The sequence below is a fragment of the Ammospiza caudacuta genome, chromosome 12 (genome assembly GCF_027887145.1).
Source record: "Ammospiza caudacuta isolate bAmmCau1 chromosome 12, bAmmCau1.pri, whole genome shotgun sequence".
In the NCBI taxonomy this organism is placed as follows: domain Eukaryota; kingdom Metazoa; phylum Chordata; class Aves; order Passeriformes; family Passerellidae; genus Ammospiza; species Ammospiza caudacuta.
This window is the reverse complement of record NC_080604.1, coordinates 8,323,075-8,343,303: the sequence shown is the minus strand read 5'-3', so window position 1 is coordinate 8,343,303 and position 20,229 is coordinate 8,323,075. Positions and strand designations below refer to the sequence as shown.

The following is a 20,229-nucleotide window of genomic DNA, read 5'->3' as shown; positions in this document are numbered from 1 at the left end:
CTCGGTTTCTGCAGGGGGAGCAGTCCCACCTGGGCCGGGCACTGTCCCGGGGCAGGGTGGGGTGAGGGGATCCTTGAGGCCGGGCGGGCGTGGGAACGGCCCCAGAACAAAGCCACTCCTATTTTTATCCCGCTTCCCAAGGAAGTGCTGGCAGCCTGCCGGCCTCCCAGGCAGCCACGGTGGGGCTGCTGGCCAGGCCAGGGCTCACACCTTCAGCACACAATCACAGCACCCACTGGGCTGGAACAGATCCCTGAGTCCAACCTGTGACCCGACACTGCTGTGTCACCAGACCATGGCAGAGTGCCACAGCCAGCCTTGCCTTGAACACCCCCAGGGACAGTGACCCCACACCTCCCTGAGCAGCCTGTTCCAAGGTCTGATCACCTGTGCTGTGAATAAATTCTCCCTCATGTCCAACACCTCCCCTGGTGCAGCTGAAGACTGTGTCCCTCTCATCCTTTGACAGCTGCTTGGGAGGAGAGGCTGGGCAGTGCAGCCCTCATCAACAGGGCAGCCCGGGCTGCTGAGTCTGAGCCCCATCATCATCATCACCAGAGGCTGGGCAGTGCAGCCCCTCACCAACAGGGCAACTCAGGCTGCTGAGCCTGAGTGAGCCCCATCATCATCATCACCATCCCCAAAAAACCCCACAGACAAACAAAACAACACCACAGCCCCAGCAGGCAGATGCACCCACATTATTATTATTGCTATTTCTTTCTGCCCAACATGTAAATTTTCAGAGCCCCCGTTATGAGCACGGGGCACGGGCTCCATCCTGCAGCCCTGCAGGTTGCTGTTCTGGGGGAGGCCTGTCCCCAGCAGTGCTGTGGGGTGTCACAGGGAGCAGAGGGTCCCTGAGGCACTGGGCAGAACTGAACAAGAGTTGAGTATTAAAATGTCTGGAGAATTGCAGGCATAAAGCTGATGAGCATGTGCCAATAGCTGAACGCCCCAGACAATAAAGGGAAGTAGCAGCACACAGTGAGGAAAGGGAGAGAAGAGAGGCTGGAAATCAGTCATCAGAAACACAGAGAGATGTGACAAACCCTACTGCTTTAGGGGCAATAAGCTCCAGACATCCATCCTTCCTGCACACCCTGCACTAGAAAGAATGTAAAACAGATTCACTGTGCTGTGAAAAACACATTTACTGTCCTGTAAAACTTTAAACAGTTAATAAAGGACAATAGGAGATAAAGCCCATAAAGTAAAGATTATTATGGCCAGGTGTGTCTCAGCCAAGAGCACTCCTGCTATTTGGAAACACCCTTCATGTACCATTTCTATGGCATTAGCCAGTTACATATTCATAAACAATTATGCATACTAAACGTTTCCCCAAACTATTTTACATATTCCAGGACTGTTTAGCACGGCTCCTCCTTGGTTCCACCCTTCTAGAGCACGTGTATTCCTTGGCTGTGGGTTTAATCCATTTTATCACCACCTGCAGTTTTGGCCCACAGTGCCTTCAGACAGTGAGTGCTGATGGATGCACTGTACAGGTGTCCTCATCCTGTGTCCATGGGATGTTATCCCATGCCAGCAGGGAGTGTAACACAGGCACACTCACATCAGCTATTTCACCAAGCTCAATTAGCAGCAGAAATACAAACTGTATCTTTACAACAAAATTGCTTTAACACCACACATGTAAATCCATTTTAATATTCACTAAAACCTAACGTTACAGTACGGATGGGTAGAAGCAAAAGCTCCGGGGCCTCCTCCTGCTCAGAGCAGATTTTCAGGGAACACCGGGCCATTCCCAGGCTCTGCCTCAGAGCAGTTTCCCAGGCCATTCCGGGACAATCCCCAGGCCCTGCCGGACCAATCCCGGGCCATTCCCGGGTCATTCTCAGGCCATTCCCTGGCTCTCCTTCAGAGCAGTTCCCCAGGCCATTCCCGGGCTTTCCCTCAGAGCAGTTTCCCAGGCCATTCCCGGCCCATTCCCGGACCATCCCCAGGCAATCCCGGACCATTCCCGGGCCCGCCCGTCCGCCCCCGCCCCAGCATGGCGGCGTGTCGCGGCCGGGTGACATCACCGCGTGCGATGACGCAGAGCGGGGAGCGCCGGCGGGGCCCGCAGTGGGGGCCGGACATGGCGGCGCGGCCCGGCCCGCGGGAAGATGAATAAGGGCTGGCTGGAGCTGGAGAGCGACCCCGGTGAGCCGGGACACCGCTCCGCGCAGCGGGCGCGGCCGGGGACGGGCCGAGGCACAGCTCGGGGCGGCCAAGGGGCTCTGAGGGACACGCGGGCGGCGGGGCCTGGCTGGGGGGGGACGTGGCGGACGGGCCAGGGAGGCTGCAGAGGCGGGCTGGGGGTGTGGGGTGTAGCGATGGGCTTTGGGGTGCACGGGGGGAGTTTTGGGGGGGCTGGGGGTGAGCTGGTAAAGTTTGGAGGGGGTGCGGGTATGGAGTGTGCGGGTGAAGTTTGGGGGCTGTGGGAGCACCGGTGAGGCTGGGGCGTGCGGGAGCACAAGGCAGGGCTGTCCCCTTCCCGCTGCCCTGCGCTGGGTGCTGTGGCAGAGTGACGGAGTTGTTTCAGGGTTGGGATTTAGGGCTAAAGCTGGTGTTGTCTGAAATGTTGATTTAACCCTCTGGGTCGCTGTAGTGTGGAATGGGGCTGTCCTCTGCAAGGCTGGGAGCTGCTCTCTGGGATGGGGTGGTGAGTTTTTGGGGCTGTGGGTGAGGAAATGTGACGTCTGGAATTATCCTTGTCTCTTGCACTCAGCAAAGGATTCTGTCTGGTGTTGGTGTCCCAGTCATCCCCAGTTTTGCTGTTCTTTATTCTCTTTACTGGTACTTGGAAAAGGCTGAAATCATTCCCCTCCCGGCCTTCATCATGGCAGAAAGTCCCAGGACATGGTTTGGATTCCCACAGCTGGGGGGGAAGGTTATTTGCTTGGGGGACAAAGTCTGGGCAGAGGCAGGTTTCTTGTCTATGTGGCAGTCTGGATGCAGGGGTGGCAGCTGGGACAGAAGTTAGAAGTGACCCATGTGCTGCTCTGTGCTTCCAGCACATCCCAGTAGCTGAATGTCTCCCCACTGGCTCTGCTTAGGGCTTGGGGTGGAATCTGTGGGTGCCTAACTGGTCAGGAAGGGTCGCTGGATCCAGGTTTGGGTGGGGAGGAGAGCCCTGGGGACATGCAGGCTGCTGGCATAGTGTTGTGTGAGCTTGTGGACACCAGGATGTGTCCAGCCAAGCCCTATGATGTGGTGTGGGTGTTGGAGTGTTCCAGGAGAGCAGCAGGGCTGTGCCTCTTGTGGGTGCTGAGGTAAAATGAAATGCTGAAATATGCCAGAGAAAACAGTGGGGCTGGAAGGGACCAGGAAGGTGATGGGGTGTGGTGTAATGGCCTGGCCTCCCACTGGTTTGAAGCATGTTATTTCCACAGCATATTGCTTCTCACTGACCATTTTGTAAGAAATACAATGTTTTCTACTAAATTAATGAAGACTTTTTGCTCCCAAGAGTTTCCTCCCTGTTTTAATCATTTCAGCTTTGGTGTGGAAGCCCCTTGGGCTCTTCTTAATTGAGTCACATACATCAGGGTCCTTAAATCCATTGCTTACAGAGATGTTTCTCTGGATTTAATCCTTCTTATTGGTATTCCCTGGACTTCCTCTCAGGCTTTCAGCAGCCTTTCTAAGGGAGCTAAGAAAGCAGATTTGTTATTCCAGTCTCGAACTCGCTTCCTCCACAGGCAGAGTGACTGCCTGAGAATTGGGCTGACTGCCTTTGCTCCAGCATCAGAGGGGCAGCTGCTGCTCAGATATCTGATAATCCTTGTTTTCTTGTGGTTGTCTCTGTGTCCCTGGTTATATCCTCCTGTAATTTGTAGCCACTGGAGACAGGCTGTTGGATTTGGTTCCCCCAAAGAGACCAGGAGATGAAGATGAGCTTCTTTCAGCCCTTGGACTTCCCTGCAGCCCTGTTGCTGTGATCTGGATCTCCCCTCAATGATTTTCACTAACATGAACCGAAATTATATATTTTTAAGTATCTAGTGATATCTTCAGTCATTTATTTCTCTGGTTACAAGTGTGTGTGTGATTTAGGCGCTCTCTGCTGTGCTGCTCACTTGGCAGCCAGCTGCAGTGGGCTCTGGCAGGGAAGAGTTGGTTCAGGTTCCCTTGAGGAAGAGGATGGTCAGTGGGGATGGAGGGATGAAGGTTGTTGGAGCACTCTGAGCTCAGCAGCCCCACTGCTGGCACTGGGTGTGATCCTGGTGCCTCTGCTGTGGAATCTCTGGCTGTGCCTTGGCCTGGGACCATGTGGGACTCTCAGGGGATGATGGCAGTGGGTTTCCTCTCTGCTCTCTTCAGCCAGAAGTAACCTGTTGGTTTTGTTCCTTTCAGGTCTTTTCACACTCCTGGTTGAAGATTTTGGTAAGTCCTAGAAACCTTTCTGAGGAGTTGGTTTTGTGCCTCATATTACCCTGTCCTTTTTGGTAGGCCTTACACCAGCTTCTCTCCTTTGTCTGCAGGGGTCAAGGGAGTGCAGGTAGAGGAGATTTATGATCTGCAGAGCAAATGCCAAGGGTGAGTCAGAGGCCTGAGAGTGTGAGTTGTGCTGAGCAGAGTGGTCTGTGGGCCTGGGAACTCATGGCCATGTGTTCAGAGGGGCTGTGTGAGCTTGTCTGTCATGGAGATCAGAGCTGTGAGTTATGGACCAGGAGGGCTTCCTCAGGTTTGGGGCAGCTGGGGGACATCCTCCAAGGGATTCAACTCCCTCTCACCATGGAGAGGTGGTGTGGTTGCAGTGTGGGCTTTCTCCCTGTCCTGGTGCTGTGAAAAGGCTTTGAGGCTGTCGCTTCTTAAAAGCCATTGCTGAATTCCTCTCAGAAATGAATCCAAGGTGAGTGTAAAAGGAGGGTCATTCAGTGTCCAGAGGGGATTTTCCCATTTCTTTGTCTTCAGCCTCTTAAGACTTGTCAATCCCCAAAGTTTTCAAGCTTGATTGTAGGCTGAGCCTGGAGCATCAGCTCAGGAGTGTCCTCAGCAGTGTTGTGGCAGGGATGGTCACTGCCAGAAGGATGGCACTGGTGCTGTGAATCAGGGGTTTCTGATGCTGTGCAGAGCAGCCCAGTGGTGTGGCTGGTGCAGAGCTCTGCTGCTTTCTCTGCAGCCCCGTGTATGGGTTCATCTTCCTGTTCAAGTGGATTGAGGAGCGCCGCTCGCGCCGCAAGGTCTCCACGCTGGTGGACGAGACGTCGGTGATCGACGATGACATCGTCAATAACATGTTCTTTGCTCACCAGGTAGGCTCCAGCCTGGGGGAAGGTGTGTGTGGGGGGTCTCCTGTGGCACCTCAGGGAAGCAGTGTGGGACCGATAGGCTGCACTGATCTTGCTGGTCATGAGGGCAGCTCCTCTTCCCTGAGCTCCAGGTTGGAGGGAATCCAGTGAAGGCTGGGAGGCTGTGGCCTGCACTGTGAGCAGATGCTCGTGAGGCATGGTGGGGCTCACTCAGTGATACTGATTTTCCTCCTTCCTCTGAGAGCTGAGGTCAGGTCGCTGCTCTCACAAGTGCTGATGGTTCTTGCATCAGTGCTTTCAGTTGATTATTGTCAACACGGGGGTTGTTGAAAGGCTGCCTTGTTCCTGCTGGTTAAGTTGGTCTTTGTGTTACTCTCTAGCTGATCCCCAATTCCTGTGCCACCCATGCCCTGCTGAGCGTCCTCCTGAACTGCAACAATGTTGACCTGGGCCCCACATTGAGCCGCATGAAGGATTTCACCAAAGGCTTTAGCCCTGAGGTAGGGGCAGGGTTGGGCAGGGCTGTGCAGGGGTGGCACAGCTGGCTCTGCCTCTTGCTCCCCTTTTGGGGTGATGCTCTTCATGAGCTGGCTCCTTCCATGCCTCTGTGGCTGCACACTGCAGCAGGTCTGCCTCTTCTCTCTCATATTCCTGCCTTGCCTTGCTCAGAGCCTTGGTCCCCTTTAGGCTGGGTGCAGCTCTGAGCCTTCTGTCATTTACTCCCTGTAATCAAAAGTCCTCCTCCCTTCAGACCTATTGTGAACTTTGTTTTTCTCCAGCTATAATTTATTCTGTAGAAATTGTGTGCTTTTTCCATCTTGGACTTTACCCGTAACTCAGAAGGGTAGAGGATGTGCCTGAGGGTTTCTGTCCTGCTCCTGTGGGTAGATGGAGGGAAGGTGTGGGAAGGTGAAGCATTTCATTTGTTCCCTGTCACATCTCAGCTGTTGTCCTCTCTTGCTGTTGGCTGCAGAGCAAAGGCTATGCCATCGGCAACGCCCCGGAGCTGGCCAAGGCCCACAACAGCCATGCCAGGTGAGTGAGGGGCCTGCAGCTGCCCCCATCTGGAGGAGGCAGGCTCTCCATGGCCCCTGTCCCTCGCAGGCCAGAGCCACGGCACCTGCCGGAGAAGCAGAACGGGATCAGCGCCGTGCGGACCATGGAGGCGTTTCACTTTGTCAGCTACGTGCCCATCAAGGGACGGCTCTTTGAGCTCGATGGGCTGAAGGTCTATCCCATTGACCACGGTAAGAGCCACCTGTTCCTGCCTCTTGACATGGATGAATAGCACCCTGGAGTGTTCAAGTGTATTGTTTCTCATTGCGTCTTAAGTTAACTGGCTCCCAGACTCCAATGGCTCCCAGATTTGTCCTGAGTTTTGACGGCTAATTTTGGAGCCTGTGCGTTCTAGGTTGGGGACTGTGCCTAGAATGTTATTTCTAAATGCATTGCTTTTGTTTTTCCATTTTCCTCCCAGTTGCTCAGGGCCATAAGGTCCTTCAGCTTTGAAATAACTTCATATAGCAAGGAGAATTTATCTCCTTGTGCCAAATAACCACTACGTGTTGAGACAGCTGGTCCAAACAGATCCCACTGGGCTGCCCAGGTTACTCCCTTCTCTTACAACTTGACCCCTCAGTTCCATCATTCAGGCAGTTATTTATCCCTCCCAGGTTTCTGTCTGTCAGTCCCTTGGTAAGGTACCCACTTCTTGTACCTGGATTACTTCAGCATGGCCTGCTTTGCTAAGTGCAGCTGTGTGTTGTTCTCACAGGGCCATGGGCAGATGATGAGGAATGGACGGACAAAGCCAGGAGAGTGATCATGGAGCGCATTGGCCTGGCCACTGCAGGGTAATGTCCTGGCCCAGGGGGCAAGCACTGGCCCCTTGCCATGTTCCCCTGGATTATTTGTCTTGTGGTTTCTGAGTGGCAGCTTGTAGAAGTGGAGGTTTCCTATGGAGAGGTGCAGGTGCTCTGCCTCTTGCCTGTACAGCATGCATTCCCTGTGGGATGCAGAATCCCTACAAATGCTGCACAGCCTTAGGAGTGGCCTGGTTAGGTCTGTGTTAGCTCAAGTCCATAGGAGAAGGAGTGGTGCTTCTGGTCTTGAGCTGGGCCTCTTGGATGCTTGGGCATGAGTGTGACTGCCACAGGCTGCCTAAAGATGGAATCTCCATCTTTGGAGCTATTCAGTAGCTGTGTGGATGTTGTCCTGTGACCAGCTCTGGGTGATCCTGCTGGAGCAGGGCCTGGAGCAGATGAGTCTCATAGGTCTCTTCTCACCTCAGCTAACCTGTGACTCTCAGAGTGTTTTGTGTGGTAGCTGAAGAAACCTTGTACTGCTTCATTGGCCACTGTGAGGTTGACCTGGTTTTGGGAGAAGCCATGAGTGTATTAGTGTTCAGTGCCTGGGCAGGAGGTGGGATGGGGCTGTCACCATGATCCTGTGGCTGAGGGCTCTGCCCTTCCTGCAGGGAGCCGTACCACGACATCCGCTTCAACCTGATGGCCGTGGTGCCTGACCGCAGGATGAAATATGAGTCCAAGCTGCACATCCTGAAGATGAACCGCCAGACTGTGCTGGAGGCCTTGCAGCAGGTAGGGCAGCCCAGCCCCTGAGGGAGGGCAAGGCCTGGGCTCTTGGTGTTGGCTCACCCCCATGAGCTCTGCAGTGCTTGAGTGGGAAGGATGTGGTTTGGGTCATTGCTGGTCCAGCATGCAGCTTCTCTGTCATTTGCTTTACAGCTTATCCGAGTAACTCAGCCTGAGCTGATCCAGACCCAGAAGTCTCAGGAGTCTCAGCCTGGTGAAGAGGCAAAGCCAGCCAGCAGCAAGACTGTGACTCCAGAGAGCACTCATCCAGGTATGGCCTTGTACCAGCAGTGCTGCCAGCCTGGCCTGCCATGGGGTGAGCACAGGGTGGTGACAACAGCTGGCTGACCTGGAGCTTGGGGCAGTTTTGTTGTCAGCTTCACTTTCTTTTCTGTGAGCCCTGCTCCATGTGCACTGTGCTGGGTATGGTGATGCCTGTGTGTCTGGGGCTGTGTTGGAGGGTGTGAAGCTTGAAAGTGGGAGGGCTGGAGTTTGGGGACACCGGTGACAGATGGAGGTGCAGTCTGGGAGAGTGTTAGAGCTCTTCTCTCACCTGGGTAAGGGGTGGTAGAAAACATTTGAGTAAAAGGTGGCAGTGCTGGTGATGAAAGGCTGTGCTGTGCTTGTGTGGCAGATGGCACTGATGAAGCCACCAGCCAGGGCCACCCCACGGCCACGCAGAGCCCACCCAGCAAATCCAAACCGGTGCCAAAGACAGCAGCGAGCGGCATCAATGGGGCCCCTCCAGCAAACCCCAACCCCATTGTGCAGAGACTGCCAGCCTTCCTGGATAACCACAACTATGCCAAGTCCCCCATGCAGGTAGGCTGGAGTGCCAGGCTGGCAGCACAGCTGATTCAAGCTGAGCTCTTTGCCTGCACTCCCTCCCCTCTCTGGGACCACAGCTGTCAGCTGGCCTAAGCCTGGCCCAGCACTAACCCAGGCTGGGGGGAGAGAGGGTAAATAAGGACTGACCTGACAAAGGAGATTTGCCTTAATGTGGGTAAACTGAACAAAAATGGGGAGGGGTCCCTATTTCCTCTCTAAAGAGCCACGTCCTGGTGTTGGGCTAGACCAAGGATGAGTCCACTGGGTTCTTCCTCCTTGCCCTGCTGCCAGCAGGCCTTCAGCAGTGGTGTGTTGCAGGAGGAGGAAGACCTTGCAGCAGGAGTGGGTCGCAACCGGGTCCCAGTCCGACAGCACCAGCAGTACTCGGATGATGAGGATGACTATGATGATGATGATGAGGAGGAAGTTCGTAACACCAACTCAGCCATCAGGTGACGGCTTGAGCTGTGGGTGGGGGGCTGGGAGCTGACATTTGCAGACCTGTCAACAAGGACTTTCCTAACCTCCTTCCTTAGATCTTGATAATTCCATTCTTCTCTTCACCTGCCATTTTACTTTTCACTCACTGGGTTTTGTAAAGTCCTTCTGTAGCTCTTTACAGCCAACTCTGAATTTCAGCCTCCTGAGAGTAACTGTGTACTGGCAGCAGGCTTTGGGGCTTTGAGGAACCTTGGTTCCACAGTGCTGATTGCCACTTCAGCTCCTGGTGACAGTGTTGGTGTGCTTGGACTGCTGCTGAGGCCAGGAAGTTGGGGTCACAGCAAGGGAGCACTGGGGGCTTTGGAAGAAGAGCAGGGGGTACACAGCACACTGTGCCCCCCAGCAGTGTAGGGAACCCTGAGGCTGTGGGGCCCAGTGGTGCTGAGGTGCTGCAAGAGAAGCTGGTGGTGCTGTGGGTGATGTTTCAGACCTTGTTTCATCCCAGCAGGCAGCCTGGACTGCTGAGCACAGCTGGCAGTGTCCATGGTGGGCCTCACCTCTTTCCACCAGCTACTCACTTCCCCTGCTGTGTTTCTGGGCAGGTACAAGAGGAAAGGGCAAGTGAAGCAAGAGCACGTGGCAGGGGCCGCAGATGGCCAGCTCTCCGTGCTGCAGCCCAACACCATCAACGTCCTGGCTGAGAAGCTGAAGGAGTCTCAGAAGGACCTTTCCATCCCCCTGTCCATCAAGACGAGCGGCGGGGGCGCCGCCGTGGCTGTGGTCGCGCACTCCCAGCCGTCCCCCACGCCCAGCAACGAGAGCACGGACACGGCCTCCGAGATCGGCAGCGCCTTCAACTCGCCGCTGCGCTCGCCCATCCGCTCGGCCAACCCCACGCGCCCCTCCAGCCCCGTCACCTCGCACATCTCCAAGGTGCTGTTCGGCGAGGAGGACGGGCTGCTGCGCCTCGACTGCCTGCGCTACAACCGCGCCGTCAGGGACCTGGGGCCCATCGTCAGCTCCGGCCTGCTGCACCTCACCGAGGACGGCGTCTTCTGCCCGCTGGCTGCTGCAGGTCAGTGCCTGCTTCACAGGGGTGACAGGACAGTGTCCTTTGACTTCGGGGGGGGATGCCAGTCCTTTGTGGTGGCTCCTAATGCTTCCTTCCCCTGTGTGTAGATGGGAAAAACTCCCCCTCTTCCATCAAGCCCGGTGAAGAGGCCCCGGTTACGATCAAACTGGAGGAGAAGGAGGGCAGTGAGGCCAGTGACAGCAAAGAGAAGGTGGGACTTGGCAGGACCAGTGATCACCCTGGGGGGGAAAAGTATTCTCCCAAGGTGAGTTTTGTGCTGCGACAGCCCTGGGAACGTGGAGCTCACCCGGAGGCGCAGCAGCGCTGGCAGTGGCTGAACTGCATGTGCACGGTGTCCCCTCGCGTGTCGTCGCAGCCGTGCCTCGAGGCACAGGGCAGTGCAGGTTTTGTGCCTCGCGTCATCTTGGGGACCTTTGCCTTGGTAGTGGGCACAGACCCCGTCTCTGCAGCTGAGATGTTCAGCTTGCTGTGCTCTCTTCTGGGCCAGGAGCTCGTGAGACCCTGCACCCCAAGCCCCAGCCTGCTGGTAACTCACAGCCTGTCTGTGCCCTCCAGCTAGGGGCACTACCAGGCTGAGGCAGCACAAGGGCACCAAGGGCTGCCTGGAAGAGAGCTGGGTAGGAACTGCTATTTCAAAGGGAAGTCTTCAGATTTTATTTTTGAAGGGAAGCAGCCCTGGGGTTGGAGGGTGGGGGGGCTGGATTCTGGGACACAGGCAGCCCTTCTCCTGTCCCAAAACCCTGGGGCTGAGGCAGAACTCATCTCCCCTGGGGTTAGCCATAGTGAATTCCTTACAATGAACTGATCTCCTCATTTTCCCCATGCGAGTGTTTTTCCTTTGATGAATCATCCCTCTCCTAACAGAGAGAGGAGCACCTGCCAGCTCACCCTGCTGGCTCCTGGGCTGTGGCTGGGTCTGTGCTCATGTTTGGTCTGCTTGATCCTGCAGGAGCTGCTGGCACTGCTCAAGTGTGTGGAAGCAGAGATTGCAAACTACGAGGCCTGCCTGAAGGAGGAGGTAGAGAAGAGGAAGAAATTCAAGGTGTGCTGCTGGCTTGTTTGCACTGCTGATTTAGCTGCCCAAAGGCTTTTGTCTGGGGTGGTTTTAGGTAAAAATGGAGGGAGAGTGGTTCACCTGAGAATGGTGATGAGGAGTATTCAGTCTTGTCCCTGTTACCAAAGAGCCCAGCAGGGCAGAGCTGTTACCAGGACAGACCACAGCCCTGGGCCAGGACTGGCAGCCTGGGGGAGGGTGATACAGTGCTGGGATGAACATCAGCACTGATAGGACGCCTGGGAGAGTCAGCAGAGATACCTCCCCTGCCCACCTTCACCTCTTCCCAGCTGGTCTTTGTGGAACATGCTGGCATCTGAACTGGGATGGAGACAGTCCCAGTTGTGCACTGGCCTAAGATAGGCTGGGAGATGGGTCCCTTCCTGCTTCAGTCTCCCTAGTCTGTGGGCTGGGCCAGGCATTCCAGTTCTTTGTCCCCTGTTAACCTTGAACTGTCCCTTCTCCCTGCCCCCTGCTTGTGGATTATTTGTGGATTTGTCTCTTTGTAGATCGATGATCAGAGGAGAACCCACAACTATGACGAGTTCATCTGTACCTTCATATCCATGCTGGCCCAGGAAGGTGAGCTGAGTTCACGGGGCAGAGGGTTTGGGGCACTGAGTGTGATGGAGCAGCAGCTGGGAGCCTGGGCTGCTCACCTTGCTTGGCTTCCTACTCAGGCCAGGCCTGGGGCACAGGCTGACGCTCCACCTGGGGAGCTACAGATTTCTGCTTTCTCCTTCCACTTCATAGTCCCAAGAGATGCCCAGTGCTGGCTTTTGAGTGAGAGAGGCAGGGCTGCCCTGTGGGATGGGTGATCCCAGCCCTCCAGGCTGTGTGTGTGCTCTCCCTGCAGGCATGCTGGCCAGCCTGGTGGAGCAGAACATCTCGGTGCGCCGGCGGCAGGGAGTCAGCATCGGCCGCCTGCACAAGCAGAGGAAGCCGGACCGCCGGAAACGCTCCCGCCCCTACAAGGCCAAGCGCCAGTAGCCAGGGCTGCAAACAGCAGTTGGGCTTTGTGGCTTTGGGCACTGGCACTTGCATCTATGTTACCTTTTGCCCAAGGAAAGGGACCACAGTGACAAGCCCTCTGCCCAGGTGGAGCTTGGGGACAAAGGGAAATCGGGTTTTTCTCTGTGCCTAAGCTGTGAAAGGCAAGAACCTGTCTGGAGGAGTCCCTGCAGCCAAAGGGAGTCTGGAGTGCTCAGCTGCCTGACCATGCCATGGCAGCAGCCAGACCTTGTCACCTCTGTCTCAGCACCCTGGCTGAGGACTGTGACTGGAGGGAAAGAGCCCACCCAGCTGGGGATGGGTCTGGCCTTGTGGGAACACTGGCAATGCCCACATGAGGCTGTGCTGGCCACAGCTGGCTGTGGCTTGTGTCCTCCTGTGTCTGGGCCTTCAGCTCTGTGCTTCCCTGGGATGTTCATGTTTTCATGATGTTCATGTTTTTTATCCTTCTCCCTCCTTTCCCCAAACTGATTTTTGGTCCTAACCCAGACTCTGGCCATTCTTAGCAAGGTGGCTCCAGGACAGAGCTGCTTCTGCACCCACCCCACCCTGCACTGCCCAGGGCTGGCTGAGCTCCTGGGGATGGTGACACCTTCCCCATGTAGCCTGGCTCTCCAGAGGACCATGGCAGCTCTGTTGCTGGATGAGGGTGGGTAGGCTCATCTCTGGAGCTGGGCCTTGTGCCCAGCCCTCTGTGGCAGTGCTGGGAGTGGCCGGTGCCTCTTGTTGCCCTGGCTGCTCTCCTTGGGCCCAGCTCTGTGGCCCTGGCAATGCCTGTGGGTCACACAGCATTGCAGCAGGTCCCAGAGAAAGCCTGTGAATTGTGAACAGACCAGGTGCAGATGGTGGCCTTGGGGGTGCTGGACATGGCACGAGGGTGGACTCTGGCTGTGGCTTGGTAAAGCCTCTTGGCAGGGTTGCTGCAATGGTGGAGGCAGGATGGGGGCAGCAGCAGAGGGAGCCCACATCTCTTACCCCTGGCTGCTAACCAGAGCTTGCTGGTACAGCCTGGCTGCCTCCTGCCAGCCCCCAGGAGCCTGGCAGAAATCTGAGATACCACAGGTGAGCACTGCTCCCCAGCACTGTCCTGGGGTGGAGCTGCCACAGGAGAGGACTGAATATTTTTCAATATGTGTGCAGATCTTGACTATGAAACAGTTCTTTTGGTATTTGTTGAAGGAAAGAAAATCCTTCTGTCTCTTGCTGTGTCTAATATCAAGTGCTGTAAATAATGGATCTGTCTGAAGGAATAAAGCTATCCTGTAATGGCCAGCCATGGAAGAGGTGTGTGAGGGAAGGAGGTGGGGGGCAGTGGGGCTGGGAGCACCACGTGCCAGCTCCAGGCCCTGTTACCCCTGCTGGCAGCTCTGTTTGGTGTAGAGATTTGAAGTAATCGTGGGGAGTGCAACAATACCAGGCTCCATTTATTGACACACCTCAGCAGGGGAAGGGCAGGACTCACCTCAGCAGAAGGAGGGCACGAGGAGAGGGGGCAGCAGCCCGGCTCAGATCCTCAGCTGCAGTGGGTTCCTTGGCTCACTGTATTTTCTGGCTAAAAGTCCAGGGCACAGATCAGGGCCGTGCCCCGTTTGATCCAGTGCTTCTCTGGCTTGTCCGTAGGGATCTCCACAGCAATCACGTAGTTGGTGGAGTGGCCCGTTGTTGACAACGTGCCTGTAATGGGGGAAGCGAGGGTGAGAGGGTGGTGCTGCTGCACACTGACCCCATCCAGAAGCCCTTGTCCCCACCCTAAGCCCGGTGACTGGCTGAGCAGGGCTGGGGCAAATGGGCTTGTGGGCTTGAGGGGAGCCTGGCCACGGGCACTGCTGCAGAGCCAGGGTGCCTGCTGCTCCGTCTCCCAGCCACAGCAGGAGAAATCTTTTCGCCGTGGCTGGCCACTGCCAACAGTGCCTTCTCTATGCCCATGTATGGCAGGAGGATCTCCCTGCTACCCCTCCTAGCCGCTCCTGCAGCTCCCCTGCTTCTGCAAGTCTGCCTTTAGGGCACCTACCTGCGCGAGTGAGAGTCTTATAGATGGGGCACAGGTAGGAGCCGGATTCCGGAGGCTTGCGGTTGGCGACAGGCAGCAGCCAGATGACAGCCATGTCCGTGTACAGCTCCTTGGGGCGGGACTCCGCCAGCTTACCCGCGGCCGCGTCCCAGCGGGCGCCCTCCAGGAACAAGCCGTGGATGTAGCAGCCCACCTTGGGCTGCTGCGTCAGCTCCTTCACCGACTCCTTCATGACCTGCCATGGGGAGGGGCCGCCGGGCCCTGGCTCAAGGCGTGTCCCTGGCGGCTCAGCCCCAACAAGCCTCTTAAGCAGCTCTTAGTTAAGCGCTGCCAAAAGACAGCATGCCACAGCTCTCAGAGGGACAGCCTGGGACAGGGCTGGTGGAGGGGGATGAGGGCAGGTCTGGGAGCAGAAGCCCCTGCCAGCCTTGGGGAGGTGTCTGGCAATGTGGGTGGGTGTATCCAAGCACAAAGAGGATGATGGAGCCATAGGCAGCTGGGTAGCCTGGTGGCTTCACCTCTTGGGCAGGTCAGGGCCTTTGTGGCTTTCTAGCAGGAGATTCCAAATAAATTCAGACTCTCCACCTGATTTACTGACCTGGAAGCTAAACGAGATGGTGTCGATGGAGATGACAGACTTCCTGGCAAAGTTCTGCAGTGTCCCGGTGAGGAAGGCTTGGGGGAAGAAGAATCCACTGATCCAGAACACAGAGGGGATCCCATGGCTGATCCAGTTCTGCATGAATTCAATCCGCTGCACCAAGTCGTTCACCCATGATGCCAATGGCTTCAGGGATGGATAGGCCTGTGGGGCACCACAGAGGGAGTGCTGAATGCAGTCAAGGACAGCCTAGACCTTGTGCCTCAGCTGCTGAGAGCTGCCCAGAGCCCAGGGGCTGGGAACAACTGGAGCTGCACTGGGCAGGAGACACCTCTGTGCCAGGGCACCAAGAGCCAGCTCCATGGGAGACAGCCCAGTCCAGCAGCAGCTGATAACCCATTCCTCTGGTTTGGGTGAGCTCTGGCAGCAGTTGGGCTGGCTGGGGCACATACCTTGGAATTCCACATTTCAGGAACAGTGTTGTTGTACAAACTGGTGGCCATCAGCTCCAGCCGAGAGGACATCACCACCAGGCCCTTGAGAGCTTTCAGCAAATCCTTCAGACTTAAGTCAACCTCCTCCAGGAGCTTGTTGTACCTACAGAGAAAGGGCAGAGGGAGCAGAGTGACTCTGTACAGTGGTTTATCACCCATTGCCTGCCCAGAGAGGGTGTGGATCTTTATACACAAGTGAAGCTCCTCCATGTAACTGCCAGCCCCAGTCCTCTTCAACAGGGTCTCAGCTGCTCCCCCAGCCCTAAACTGCTGACTGTTACAGATGGAGACAGACTCAGCCAAAGGTCCTGGCTGGGACAACACAGTTGTTACTGTGACTGCCAACCCCACTGTTGTGCTGAGGTTCCCCAAAGGTGGGTGGCAGCAGAGGCCTGCACATCTCTGCTGTTCCCTAGGACATGATCCCACAGGAGTTTTACCTGATCACCTCCTGCACCAGCACTGTGTTCATGGATTCTTCATAGAGCAGTGGGTATTTCTCGATTACTTCCTGCACGTTCATGGTGTCAGGCAGCTTTGCCAGGATGTCCTTGGAGGTCTCCTCCACAATCTGTAAGGAAAGCAGCAAGTGGCAGCATCCTTCTAATCCAGCCCCATGGCTGCTGAGAAGGGAGAGAGCTAACGCTGGCACAGCAGTGCCATCACTGGCACCCAGCAGGCAGGGTGGCACCTGCTGAGAGCTGGTGCTTGGGCTCACTGCCCACACTGGGCACTGGCTGCCAGAGCACTGTCAGCACTGGGGCACCCACCTCTTCCCTGCTGCGGCCTCCCAGTGAGATGGTCTTGGGCTGCAGCTGTGCAATGGCTCCCAGCAGTGCAAAGGTCTCGTTCTGAGCGAAGGTGATGTCGGCATTGTCGTGTAAACCAAAGAGCTCTGGGCTGTCGTTGAGAGGCAGGCCCTTAACATATTGGAGGTAGCCCTAGAGAGGAATCCACAAAGACTCTGAGACCAAGACCAGCTGAAAATCCCTAGGTTCTTACAAACTTATATTCCCCCAGGGACCTGAAAATGCAGTGGGTTTTGGAGAGGAGAGATCCCCTTTGCATTGTGACAATCCCCCTGGAACTATGAGCTGCAATTTGTGACTTGAATACTTACATTGAGGTCAGAAGAGGTACTGATCTGCTTGTAGACACCTGATTCTGAATAGGCAAAGTCAGGACTTAAAACCTCAGGTTTGTAGAAATCCTCCAAAATGCTCATGATGCAGCGCCGGTCCCAGTCATCGGTCACGCGGCCGCCGTAGTTGATCTCCCCAGCTGTGTATTTCAGAACCTGCAAGAGACCCCACCGTGGTTCTGATCCATGGTTCTGATCCATGTCTGCATCTTGAGCCTGTTCCCTTGCAGGAGGGGCAGCTCTCACCTTGTAGGGAATTTCTGCATATTCATTCAAGAACATTTGCAGCTGACTGATGCAGATGCGGAGGTCTCCATCTGTGAACTCGTAGGGGATATTGAACCCCAGAGGCCCAAACTTTCTCCTCTCCAGCATGTTCCCATGGAAGAAGCAAAGTGACAGCAACAAGGATTTAAACTCCGTGACCTGTGGGAAACAGGGAGAGTCGCTCAGCTTGGGAGGAGACATCCTTGGAGGGAGTTGGGTCCTGCTGGGACCTGGCAGAGCAAATATGCCAATTCAGGAGTGCCAGCTTGAGCTTGGAGAGGGGGAAACCTCAGTCACTGGTGCTGTGCTGGGGAAGGCCATGGCTCACTCCTTGCTTAAAGAGAGCTGCAAGTCCTTATGCCAGGCCTCCAAAATACTGTTGCTTCCGTTTGTCAAAGTAAAACTTTCAGATGTGAATTTATGAGAAACACCTCCTTTAGCACATGGATTCTCTAATGGGGAGAAAGATCTATGCCTGGAGAGGAGCTTTCCAGGTAGAAAGCATACATTGGAGCAGGCACAGAATGGGGACAGCAAGCCAAAGCACAATCTGGGTCTTACCTTGGAGCAAGAATTCAAGAAGTCATCACTGAAACTAATGTAGGACTTGAGCAGGTTGGCCTTGACCCCCCGGGGGGGCTCAATGGTCATCTTGGAGCCATTCTGGAGAATGGACACAGGGAAGTGGTTGCTAGGCAGACTGGTGAGCCAGAGGCGAAAATCTGGATGCACCTGGAGGTCCAGAAGGCAGCAAGTGCTCAGAGGGTGCAGGCACAGCCCCTGCAGCTGCTCCTGCCCTGACCCTCTGGTGCTCTAAGAGCCTATGGATGGGTCTGAACTAGGGCTGGCCTCCTCCCAGGCTCCAGCCTCCTGCCTGCTATAAAACATCTCACCTTGCTGGGGTCGATGGCCTCAATGAGTCTCTCCAGTGAAGGCATCCAGCTGGGGGCCAGGTGGCAGTTCTGGAAGAAGACCCAGTTGCCCTGCTCCATGGCACTGTGCAACATGGCTTCAGCACGGGGGCCCTGCAGAGGCACAAAGGGAGAGCTCACAGACCCTTCCCATGGCATGCTGTGCTCTGCTGAGCAGGACAGGGAGGCAGCTCCCTGGAGCTGGCTGTCCAGAGCTATGGCCTGGCTCTGCCCCCATGGCTCAACTGGATCTTTGCTCTTTGATGGCACAGCAACATTTTTTACAGCTTTTACAAGCCTGTGAGGGAGGGTGGAGGGAATAGAAGGTCTGCAGATGGATTTGGGAAGTTAGAAGGCACTGTAGTAGGAGCTGCTGCAGCTCCCACCTCAAGGGGGTAGAAGCAGAAGGTTGGTGAGTAAGGGCCCTGGGGCATGAGGGTATTTTCACAGTGCTGCAAGTGTTTGACCTACTTGGAGCTTGGTTGATACGAGTGCCAGGACACTGCTGTTCCAGGAATGCACTGACAGCCTACCTGTCCTTGGCCCAGAGAAATGGCAGAGAGCTTTTGTGAGAACTTCATTTCTTCAGCAAACTTGTAGAGGTCAGCAGCAGGGTCAGTGCCTGGGGACAGCACGAACACCAGGGGGGTGGTGGCAGTGGAGTCCTTAAACACGACTGAGAGGTCAGTGGTCTGCAATTGAGAGTTGGTTAGAGTGGGGAGGCTGTAGTGGAACACACCTCAGCACCTCCTCAACCTTCCTGGCCTCCAGCTCTCCTCCAAGACTCCAGTGTCCTCTTAGGTGCCAAGGCCAGGAACATGATCAGTGAGAACCACATACAGCTCTCCTCTGGCTGCATTATGGTCAGGCCATGAAACACTTTCCCATTTGTCATTCAAACTCTTCCCTTCTACACCTGCAGCATCTGCCCTCTCCTAGTGTGGTTTAACTGGTGGGCATCAGAAAGGCTATCCCTCATCTGAGACATAGGTACGGAAAAACCAGCTGTGGGAGGAGCACCGTGGCTGTAGAGGGCCACCTCTCTGCAATTGGTGGCCCATTTGTCACAAGCCTGAGGCCTCCTGCTCCCTTCCTGTCCCCAGCAGCACCTGCTCCTGGCTGGTTACCTGTGGTTCGATGAAGCGCTGGTCCAGGTTCCGCACCACGAAGTCCTGCATGGCGTTGGTGACCTTGTCTCCACGCAGACATCGCAGCACCAGCAGCTTCTGGAAGGCATCAAGCTCCTCTTCCCACTTCCCAGGCAAAGGCTCTCTGCAAAGCAATTAGGTGCATTTCGGGGGGATGTGCCAGATCTCACACTCCACAAGAAGTACCCAAGTTGCCTGCAGCAGCCATTGGGGCTTCATAAGGGACAAGGACCTTCCAGTCCCTTGGCTGAGGTTGTTGTCTGTAGCTCTGAAACCATCAGCAGGCAAGCCAGAACTGCTTCCACTGGGAAGCAGCAAATACTGCTGGGATAAGGCACTGGGATAAGGCTCTGCCTTGTGCAATGGCCACCTGGGAGGAGGCAAGGCAATGCCTCATCCTTTCCCTTGCATGGCCCTGCACTGGGAGCAGAGCTGGCACTGTGGCTGTATCAGCTCCTCTTGCTCTCCCAAGGATGTCACGTGCAGTAGACCTAAGCTGACAAAGCAGGGGACACTTGCCTGTGAGGGCTCTGGCTGTCAAAAATGGTCCTGAACCCTTCAAGGCTGCCTGCAAAATCATTGTCAAAGCCAGAGAAATTCTTCAAGCTGCTCAAGGCCAGGATGTCTCCCCATGCTCTCTCATTCAGCCAGGATGGAGCTGGGTTTTCCTTCATCTCCTTTATGGCCCCTCCTGACAGCAGGTACCGCCACTCATCCTGGGAACAGGATAGGATTTGGTAATGGATAACAGCCTACCCGCCTGAGCCCATGGCACAGGGTGCCATATCCAATTAAAATTCTGTTGTATCCTTCTGGCTTCTCCCCTGCCAGGTGTGTGTGTCAAGGGGTAGCTGAGCTGGAGGGTCTGGTGAGATCAATACAGTGACTGCTCAGCTGCCACTCTCTGCTAACCCCTGCCTGCTCCCTCTGAACTCATTAACCTTTGCAGCAGCCAGGCAGCAAACTGGCAAAAGCTGCAGGGGATTCAGGCAGCTCTGCATGTAGACACAGAGAACAGTTGGAAAGCTGAATAAAGACAGAGGCCCTGTCTTTGTCCAGCAGGCTGCCAAGCCTGTCACTAACCCCAGGGAACAAGGCTCCTTTCCCACCTAGCACACAGTTCTAGGGGCTGAGCAGGCTGTGCCTGAGCTGCCCTGATGGGATCCCCTCAAGGACTGAGGTGATTTGCTCACCATATTGATCTTGCCCTCGTTCATCAGGATGCGGGCGCTGACCAGGAAGGCAAACATGAGCTTGTGCTTCTCGAAGAGGCTGCGGCACACATTGGAGTACAGACTGAAGGTGATGTAGTTGTTGATGTTCTTCACCCGCTCTGTCAGCTCGTCTGGAAAAAAGGCAACAACCAGA

General features: G+C 55.5%; 2 protein-coding genes across 3 annotated transcripts in view; one reads left to right on the top strand and one right to left on the bottom strand.

Moving 5' to 3' along the window:
- The first annotated feature begins 2,086 nt into the window (after positions 1–2,086).
- Positions 2,087–13,540, top strand: BAP1 (BRCA1 associated protein 1). Of its 2 annotated transcripts, none has more exons than XM_058812891.1 (17): positions 2,087–2,172; positions 4,369–4,398; positions 4,497–4,551; positions 5,138–5,270; positions 5,648–5,767; positions 6,241–6,302; positions 6,372–6,514; positions 7,042–7,120; positions 7,744–7,867; positions 8,015–8,132; positions 8,496–8,683; positions 9,008–9,141; positions 9,733–10,205; positions 10,310–10,413; positions 11,173–11,265; positions 11,787–11,859; positions 12,134–13,540. In XM_058812891.1, the coding sequence occupies exons 1-17, from the start codon at positions 2,136–2,138 to the stop codon at positions 12,265–12,267; spliced, it is 2,100 nt and encodes a 699-aa protein (XP_058668874.1). In that variant the 5' UTR covers positions 2,087–2,135; the 3' UTR covers positions 12,268–13,540. The 2 variants fall into 2 exon arrangements, with proteins under 2 accessions (XP_058668874.1, XP_058668873.1); XM_058812890.1 differs by having other exon boundaries at positions 10,310–10,467.
- Positions 13,541–13,840: 300 nt separating this feature from the next.
- DNAH1 (dynein axonemal heavy chain 1) overlaps positions 13,841–20,229 on the bottom strand; it is a 68,274-nt gene continuing 61,885 nt past the window's right edge. The window contains exons 65-78 of the mRNA XM_058812670.1: positions 20,055–20,206; positions 19,377–19,577; positions 18,841–18,981; positions 18,247–18,405; positions 17,696–17,827; positions 17,364–17,534; positions 16,782–16,961; positions 16,515–16,691; positions 16,165–16,335; positions 15,835–15,965; positions 15,353–15,497; positions 14,898–15,104; positions 14,300–14,534; positions 13,841–13,962 (exon numbers count right to left, since the gene is read on the bottom strand). Coding sequence (XP_058668653.1) covers positions 13,841–13,962; positions 14,300–14,534; positions 14,898–15,104; positions 15,353–15,497; positions 15,835–15,965; positions 16,165–16,335; positions 16,515–16,691; positions 16,782–16,961; positions 17,364–17,534; positions 17,696–17,827; positions 18,247–18,405; positions 18,841–18,981; positions 19,377–19,577; positions 20,055–20,206 — 2,324 coding nt within the window. The remainder of the gene's footprint in view (positions 13,963–14,299; positions 14,535–14,897; positions 15,105–15,352; positions 15,498–15,834; positions 15,966–16,164; positions 16,336–16,514; positions 16,692–16,781; positions 16,962–17,363; positions 17,535–17,695; positions 17,828–18,246; positions 18,406–18,840; positions 18,982–19,376; positions 19,578–20,054; positions 20,207–20,229) is intronic.

What these genes read in the sequence shown, in the direction of transcription:
- BAP1 (XM_058812890.1), top strand. Translation starts at nt 2,136, where the DNA reads ATGAATAAGGGCTGGCTGGAGCTGGAGAGCGACCCCG. An exon ending in ACATGTTCTTTGCTCACCAG is followed by an intron (nt 5,271 to 5,647) that starts GTAGGCTCCAGC and finishes GTTACTCTCTAG; the next exon opens with CTGATCCCCAATTCCTGTGC. An exon ending in GCCCACAACAGCCATGCCAG is followed by an intron (nt 6,303 to 6,371) that starts GTGAGTGAGGGG and finishes TGTCCCTCGCAG; the next exon opens with GCCAGAGCCACGGCACCTGC.